The sequence below is a fragment of the Rattus norvegicus genome, chromosome 1 (genome assembly GCF_036323735.1).
Source record: "Rattus norvegicus strain BN/NHsdMcwi chromosome 1, GRCr8, whole genome shotgun sequence".
Classification (NCBI taxonomy): Eukaryota; Metazoa; Chordata; class Mammalia; order Rodentia; family Muridae; genus Rattus; species Rattus norvegicus.
This window is the reverse complement of record NC_086019.1, coordinates 70,158,810-70,168,039: the sequence shown is the minus strand read 5'-3', so window position 1 is coordinate 70,168,039 and position 9,230 is coordinate 70,158,810. Positions and strand designations below refer to the sequence as shown.

The 9,230-nt window shown below is 39.4% G+C and overlaps 1 protein-coding gene across 1 annotated transcript; it reads right to left on the bottom strand.

Annotated features, from left to right (window-relative positions):
- Positions 1–335: 335 nt before the first annotated feature.
- On the bottom strand, positions 336–934 carry Rpl18al1 (ribosomal protein L18A like 1). The gene has a single exon (XM_039097090.2). It carries the CDS (start codon positions 932–934, stop codon positions 386–388), a length of 549 nt encoding a protein of 182 aa, XP_038953018.1. The 3' UTR covers positions 336–385.
- Positions 935–9,230: the final 8,296 nt, after the last annotated feature.

The window sequence follows — 9,230 nt, the reverse complement described above, 5'->3', positions numbered from 1 at the left end:
CTACCTGAAACAACTAACCTGATAGGATGAAGCAACTACTAGATTCTTGGACTTCCCATTCACAACTGCCCATTATTGGGTTAGTTGGACTACAGACTGTAAATCATCATAATAAATTTCCTCAATCTAGAGACACATTCCATAAGTTATGTGACTCTAGAGAATCCTGACTAATACAGTCAGATAACCAATTTGTGAAAATGGTTCATATAGCAATAAAGCATGATTTTTTTCTGAAAATATAAGCATAGCATTTTGTGAAGTGTTAAGTATGACATTTTAAGGACCTGAAGTAGATAACTAACTGAAGTTGTAGAGGTGGATATAAGTTGTGGTTTTTTTTTTCTTTGACAGTCTGAAGCTTTTATTCAGTAGGTCTCTGTGTCTAGAAGAAGGTGTTTGGCCTCTTGATGGTGAAGCGTGGTTTGTGCTGGCGCCGCAACACACGGTGGGGCAATGGGAATTTGATCTTGGAGTCGTGGAACTGCTTGACAGCTGGCCGGCGGCACTTGCCAGCTGCAATCTCTACCACCTTCATGATCTGGATGGAGTGCGCACGGGCACAGTGTCGGGCACCCATGTCTTGGTAGCACTGTGTGACCAGGCCGGCGGTGGTCAGGTACCGGTACTCTCGGTACATGTTGTGAGTGCCACTGCGGGAGTCATAGCGCAGCCAGATGCCGAAGTTCTTCACACGCAAGGGTGACTTCTCAAACACCTGCCCACAGTACACAATTTCCCCGGATGACTTCTTCATCTTCTTCAACTGCGACACAAAGTGCCAGAAGCCGGACTTGGCCACCACATGGTTGGGTGCAAAAATTCGCATTCTGTACAGTGGCGGTGAGTGGCATTTTGGGGTTGGCAAGCAACGCCCCACCATCTTGTACTCCCGAAGCGTGCCTGACACATAAGTTGTGGTTTTGAGTGTCATGCTTCAATGTCCCTTCAAATCTCATTTATTATTGGTAAGTCTACTCATCACATCCCTGAGATTCCACTTAAGAATACCTAAGTTCACAAAGCTTCTGTAAGGCAAAGGACACTGTTGTTAGGACAAAACAGTAACCAACAGATTGGGAAAAGATCTTTACCAATCCTACAACAGATAGAGGCCTTATATCCAAAATATACAAAGAACTCAAGAAGTTAGACCACAGGGAGACAAATAACCCTATTAAAAAATGGGGTTCAGAGCTAAACAAAGAATTCACAGCTGAGGAATGCCGAATGGCTGAGAAACACCTAAAGAAATGTTCAACATCTTTAGTCATAAGGGAAATGCAAATCAAAACAACCCTGAGATTTCATCTCACACCAGTGAGAATGGCTAAGATCAAAAACTCAGGTGACAGCAAATTCTGGCGAGGATGTGGAGAAAGAGGAACACTCCTCCATTGTTGGTGGGATTGCAGACTGGTACAACCATTCTGGAAATCAGTCTGGAGGTTCCTCAGAAAATTGGACATTGAACTGCCTGAGGATCCAGCTATACCTCTCTTGGGCATATACCCAAAAGATGCCCCAACATATAAAAAAGACACGTGCTCCACTATGTTCATCGCAGCCTTATTTATAATAGTCAGAAGCTGGAAAGAACCCAGATGCCCTTCAACAGAGGAATGGATACAAAAAATGTGGTACATCTACACAGTGGAATATTACTCAGCTATCAAAAACAATGACTTTATGAAATTCGTAGGCAAATGGTTGGAACTGGAAAATATCATCCTGAGTGAGGTAACCCAATCACAGAAAAACATACATGGTATGCACTCATTGATAAGTGGCTATTAGCCCAAATGCTTGAATTACCCTAGATCTCTAGAACAAACGAAACTCAAGACGGATGATCAAAATGTGAATGCTTCACTCCTTCTTTAAAAGGGGAACAAGAATACCCTTGGCAGGGAATAGAGAGGCAAAGATTAAAACAGAGACTGAAGGAACACCCATTCAGAGCCTGCCCCACATGTGGTCCATACATATACAGCCACCCAATTAGACAAGATGGATGAAGCAAAGAAGTGCAGACCAACAGGAGCCGGATGTAGATCTCTCCTGAGAGACACAGCCAGAGACACAAATAGAGAGGCGAATGCCAGCAGCAAACCACTGAATTGAGAACAGGACCCCCGTTGAAGGAATCAGAGAAAGAACTGGAAGAGCTCGAAGGGACTCGAGACCCCTTATGAACAACAATGCCAAGCAACCAGAACTTCCAGGGACTAAGCCACTACCTAAAGACTATACATGGACTGACCCTGGACTCTGACCTCATAGGTAGCAATGAATATCCTAGTAAGAGCACCAGTGGAAGGGGAAGCCCTGGGTCCTGCTAAGACTGAACCCCCAGTGAACTAGATTGTTGGGGGGAGGGCGGCAATGGGGGGAGGATGGGGAGGGGAACACCCATAAAGAAGGGGAGGAGGAGGGATTAGGGGGATGTTTGCCGGGAAACCGGGAAAGGGAATAACACTCGAAATGTAAATAAGAAATACTCAAGTTAATTAAAAAAAAAAAAGAATACCTAAGTTCGGGGTTGGGGATTTAGCTCAGTGGTAGAGCGCTTGCCTAGCAAGCACAAGGCCCTGGGTTCTGTCCCCAGCTCCGAAAAAAAGAAAAAAGAAAAAAAAAGAAGAATACCTAAGTTCAGTTTTCTCAGACTGAAACTAAACTGTGGAGAGGATTTATTATAAATGCACATAATGGTTCTCACCGAAGGCTAATCTTTCAAAGTAACTGCGACTTTGATTGTCCTACATAAAATCATCAAGAAACATAAGGGACATTTTCATTAAATTTTTGATCATTGAGCTGGGATAAGTCAGCTTAAAAAAGAGAAACATGTATTACAATCTATGTTTTTCTAAAATATCATTCAACACCAGAGAGCAGCAAAAATAACTTTTTTCCACCTAACAACTTATAAAGATAAACATTGCATTTGATTCCATAATATAAGACCACAGAACAATAAACACTGAGTTTTATTTTGTGTGGTTACCTTTTATACTTGCTGTGAATGAGTGAGTAGATAGGGACTGAGTTATAGAACATTTCCCAAAAGTCTTTCTCCTAATGCTTTAAGAATGTGTTATATGACAAAATTAACTTCTTCTTCTCCTTTAGAGAGTCATCCTTCCTTAATACTCGGGAATAAATTTGGCGTGGTGAGTATGAGTACTTTAAATTTGTTACTTTAAAGTTTTGCAAGTCGAAGCTTTCTACTTTTATATGCCTACTTCTTTAACTTATATAGCACTTCTAATCTAAAAACTGAAAATGATAATTTCATTTAATGAGATACTCACTACTTTCCATGTTATATTTTAATTATTTCATTATTATCCTAATGACTATATAAACATTGAATACAATTTTTAGAATTCCTAAGGAAATATTTTCAATCAGTGCAATTAAGTGTGTGAGTAACTAGTTTCATAAATGTTTTCTCAATGAAATCTTAAAATTCTATCATCTCAAATGCTAAATATTTACTTCCCAGAAAAATATAAAAAAAAGAACATGCTCTAATATTATACCTAAGATGACAGGATAAACAGTAAGTATGAGATATTTTGAAATATAGTACAATTCCTATAGTATCATCATATATTTACACAGTGGCAATTTGATTAGCTCAATTTTCAATCCAAGCAGACTAGGAAAGGGAAACACGGAGTTAAAGTGACACAAACAGCAAAAGGATTCTGTTCAAGTGTTTGAACTTCTCAATACAAAAGTACAGCAAAGTGAATGTTTAGATGTAATGTGTTTTGATGAACATGCTCATCATAATTTTATTTTCTACATGAATCCAAGAATTGTTGAAGTCCAATAATGTCTTTCACTATTGCCAACAGATCGAGCCACCAGATGAGGTTGGTTTTATTCAGCCACTACCAGTTATTGTCTTTGTAAGTTCACCTTTGTACTTAGTAAATAACAAGCTATGGTTTTTAAATTATTTTAGTTATAACTTTATAACTTTATTTTTAAATTTTTCTTCTTTGTGCCTCTCTAAAACATTTTTTAAATTTTATTTAATCTGTTTTTACAATCCAGATTTTATCCTTTGCCTGGTCTACGCTCTGACTGTTCCATATTCAATACTTTTTTTCTGGGACTAGAGAGATGGCTCAGTGGTTACGAGCACCGACTGCTCTTCCAGAGGTCCTGAGTTCAAATCCCAGCAACCACATGGTGGTTCTCAACCATCTGTAATAGGATCTAATGCCCTCTTCTGGTGTGTCTGAAGACAACTACAGTGTACTTACATATAATAAATAAATAAATCTTTTAAAAAAATACTTTTTTCCTCCAGCTCCCCAACCCCCACCCCAGTCTCCACGAGGATGTCCCTCACCCCAACCTCACCAGAACTCCCCACTCCTGAAGGCCACCAGTCTCTTGGGGGTTAAGTGCATCTTCTTTGACTAAGTACAGACCTGACAGTCCTCTGCTGTATTTGTTTTGGGGGCCTCATATCAGCTCATATAGGCTGCCCAGTGTCTAAGAAGTCTTGGATGTCCAGGTTAGTTGAGACTGCTGGTCTTCCAACATGGTTGCCCTCCTCCTCAGTTTCTTCCAGCTTTTCCCAAATTCAACCACAGGGTCAGTAGCTTCTCTCCATTTGTTGGGTGCCAATACTTGCATCTGACTCTTTCAGCTGCTTGTTTGGTCTTTCAGAGGGCAGTCATGATAGGCCCCTTTTTGAGAGCATATCATAGCATCAGTAATACTGTCAGGCCCTGGGGCCTCCACTTGAGCTGGATCCCAATTTGGGCCTGTTGCTGGACCTCCTTTTCCTCAGGCTCTTCTCCATTTTTGTCACTGTACTTCTTTCAGACAGGAACAATTATGGGTCAGAGTGTTTGACTGTGGAATGGCAACCCCATCCCTCACTTAATGCCCTGTCTTTCTGGTGGAGGTGGGCTCTACAAGTTCTCTCTCTCCACCCTAGAGCATTTCACCTAAGGTCCCTTCCTTTGAATCCTGGGAATCTCCCACCTCCCAGGTCTCTAGTACATTCTGGAGAGTCCTCTCCACCTCCTCTCTTGCAAGGTTACCTGTTTCCATTCTTTTTGCTGGCCCTTAGGGCTTCAGTCCTGTTCCCCTCTACCCAATACCCTCTTCCCCTACTGTCCCCCTTTTCACCTAGGTCCCTTGTTCCCCTTCCTGTCATCGCTTTCTTCTTCCTCCCAAGTGGAATTGAGGCATCATTTGGGCCCTTTGGCTTGTTAACCCTCTTGAGTTCTGTGGATTTTATCCTGGGTATTTTGAACAATTTTGGTTAATAACCACTTATTAGTGAGTACATACTATGCATGTCCTTTTAGGTCTGAGTTATCTCACTCAGGATTATATTTTCTAGTTCCATAACTCAGGATGTCATTGTTATTAATAGCTGAGTAGTATTCTATTGTGTAAATGAATCACATTTTCTGTATCCATTTTTCTATTGAGGGACATCTGTGCTGTTTCCAGCTTCTGGCTATCACAAATAAGCCCACTATGAACATAGTGGAACATGTGCCCCCGAGGAAAGGTGGGGCATCTTTTGGGTATATGACCAAGAGTGGTATAGCTGGGTCTTCAGGTAACTCTATTTCCAATTATCTGAGGAATCTCCAGATTGATTTTTAGAGCAGTTGTACCAGTTTGCAATCCCACCAGCAATGGAGAAGTGTTCCTCTTTCTCCACATCCTCACTAACATGCACTGTCACCTGATGTTTTGATCTCAGCCATTCTGATTGGTATAAGGTAGAATCTAAGTGTTGTTTTGATTTGCATTTCCCTGATCACTAAGGACTTTGAACATTTAAGTGCTTCTCAGTCATTCAAGATTCCTTTTTTGTGAATTCTTTGTTTAGTTCTATACCCCATTTTTTTTTATTGGGTTGTTTGATTTTTTTTGGTGGTTAGCTTCTTGAGTTTTTCATATATTTTTGGATATTAGTTCTCCATCAGATGTGGAATTAGTGAAGATTTTTTCCCCAATCTGTAGGTTGCCATTTTGTCTTATTGACTATGTCCTTTGCCTCACAGAAGCCTCCCAGTTTCATGAGGTTCCGTTTATCAATTCTTGATCTTAGAATGCGAGCCATTGGAGTTCTGTTTAGGAAAATTTCCCCTGTGCCAATGAGTTCAAGGCTCTTTCCCACTTTCTATTCTATTAGATTCAGTGTATGTGGGTTTAGGTTGAGGTCCTTGATCCACTTGGACTACATCTATTTTCGTTTTTCTATATAGAGACAACCAGTTAGACCAGCACAATTTATTGAAGATGTTTTCTTTTTTCCATTGTATACTTTTGGCTTCTTTGTCAAAGATCAGTTGTCCATAAGTATGTGGTTTTATATTTGTGTCTTCAATTCTATTCTATTGATCAACATGTCTGTCTCTGTACCAATACCATGCAGTTTTTATCCCTATTCTTCAGTTGTATAGCTTGAGGTCAGGAATGATAATTCCCAAGAAGTTTTTATTGTTAAGAACGGTTTTCGTTATTCTGGTTTTTTTTTTTGCTTTTCCAGATGAATTTGAGAATTGCCTTTTCTATGTCTCTGAAGAATTAATTGTGCTAAGATTTTTATGTAGATTGCATTAAATCTAGTTTGTCTTTGATAGGATGGTCATTTCAACTGTGTTAATTCTGCCAATCCTTGAGCATGGGCTATCTCTCCATTTTCTGAGATTTTCTTAGATTTCTTTCTTGAGAGACTTGAAGTTATTGTCATACAGATCTCTCACTTGTTTGGTTAGACTTACCCGAAGATATTTTATATTATTTCTGGCTATTGTGAAAGAAGTTGTCTCCCTAATTTCTTTCTCAGCCTGTTTTTCATTTGAATAAAGGAAGAATACTGATTTATTTGAGTTAATTTTATATCCAGGCACTTTGCTGAAGTTGTTTATCAGCTATAGAAGTTTTCTGGTAGAATGTTTGCAGTTGCTTATGTACACTATATCATCTGCTAACAATGATAACTTTACTTCTTCTTTGTCAATTTGCATCTCCTTGATCTCTTTTTGTTCTTTTATCGTTCTAGCTAGAACCTTGAGTACTGTATTGTAAAATAGGTAACCTTTCATCTAGGGCTAGTGCTGTCACTGTTGGGCCACATGGCACTCTGGGGTGCTTTTATCTCAGTGGCTCTGTGCTGCCTCCAAGTCCTCTCAGATCCAGGAGGTCCACAAGCCATTCCAGCATGGCACTTTGCCGTGCTGAGCCCTAGAGTTAGTTCTGGCACCAGAAGGCCATATGGAACTAACTATAATTTATCTCTGGTTAGTATCTCTCCAGGTGGCTCTCTACTCATCACAAACTCTCTAGTTCCAGCTACCCAGTAAAGTCAGGGCTCTAGAAGTCCAACAATGGCTGGCCTATCTCAACTCCCTGCCACGGACTCTGCCCACACTCCCAGGAATCGCCCCCTGGTAGTTAAGGTATAAACTTCCAACTACATGGGGGCTTGAGAGATTGCTCGGGTGGTTAAGGGTATTGACTGATCTTCCAGAGGTCCTGAGTTGAATTCCCAGCAACTACGTGGTGGCTCACAGCCATCTGTAATGAGATCTGATGCCCTCTTCTGGTGTGTGTCCAAGAACAACTATGGTGTACTTATATACAAAATAAATAAATCTTTTTAAAAAATCACCTCACAACTACCCGGTGAAATCAAGGCTCAATATGTTGTAATTAAACAAATCAGATTTATCTGTTAAGTTCTCAATCCATCTAGATAAGATAAATTGACCTGTAGAAATTTATCCCTTAAATATATGCAACTACCTAGGGCTATTTAAGACCACCCAGATCTGGGTCGGTCCTTCTCCATCTCCATCTTGATTCTCCCACTTTCCCTTCTTCCTCCCTTACAAAAAGTCCCTGCCTTTTTTTACTGTCCAATCATGGCCTTGATCTAACTTGTGTCAGCCCTCAACTGCATACAAACATCAACCTACAGATATGGGGAGAGTGGGTATTCTCATCTCATCCCTGATTTTAGTGGGATTGCTGCAAGTATCTCTCCATTTAATTTGATATTGGCTATTGGTTTGCATGTTTAGATATGGACCTTGAATTCTGGATCTCTCCAAGACTTTTATCATGAAGAAGTGTTGTATTTTGTCAAATGCTTTTTCAGCATCTAAGGAGATGATCATGAGTTTTAATTCCTCTGAGTTTGTTTATATAGTGGATTATGTTAATGGATTTTTGAATATCAAACCAACCTTGCATCCCTGGGATGAAGCCTACTCAATCCTGGTGAATGATGGTTTTGATGTGTTTTTGGTTCAGTTTGCAAGACTTTTATTGAGCATTTTTGCATTGATATGCATAAGTAAAATTGGTCTGAAGTCCTCTTTTTTGTTGCATCCATGTGTGGTTTAGGTATAAGCATAATTGTGGCTTCATAGAATTTATTGGGTATTGTTCCTTCTGTTTTTATTTTATAGAACAGTTTTAGGAATATTAGTATTAGGTCTTCTTTGAAGGTCTGATAGAATTCTGTACTAAAACCATTTGATCCTGGACTTTTTTGGTTAGGAGACTTTTAATGACTTCTATTTCCTTAGCGGATATGGGCCTGTTTATGTAGTTTATCTGCTCTTGATTTAACTTTGGTATGTGGTATCTATGTAGAAAATTATCCATTTCATCTAGATTTTCCAGTTTTATTGAGTATAGGCTTTTGTAGTAGGATCTGATGGGTTTTTTAAATTTGCTCAGCTTCTGTTGTTACATCTCCTTTTTCATTTCTGATTGTGTTATTTTGGATAATATTTCTGTAATTTTAGTTAGCTTTGCTAGGGGTTCATCTGTCTTGTTGATTCTCTCAAAGAACCAGGTTTTGGTTTTGTTGATTCTTTTTATAGTTCTCTTTGTTTCTACTTGGTTGATTTCAGTCCTTAATTTGACTATTTCCTACAATCTACTCCTCTTGGGTGTGTTTGTTTCTTTTTGTTCTAAACTGCTCAGGTTTGCTGTTAAGTTAAGATCTCTCCAATTTCTTTACCAGGGTGCTTAGTGTAATGAATTTTCCTCTTAGAACTCCTTTGATTGTGTCCCATAAATTTGCATATTGCATTGAATTCCAGGAAGTCTTTAATTTCCTTCTTTATTTCTTCCTGACCACATTATCATTGAGTAGAGAGTTGTTCAATTTCCATGGGGTATGTGGGTTTTCTGTTGTTTTTGTTGTTAGTGAAGACCAGCCT

Coding starts and splice junctions, on each gene's coding strand:
- Rpl18al1 (XM_039097090.2), bottom strand. CDS start 934: ATGACACTCAAAACCACAACTTATGTGTCAGGCACGCTTCGGGAGTAC.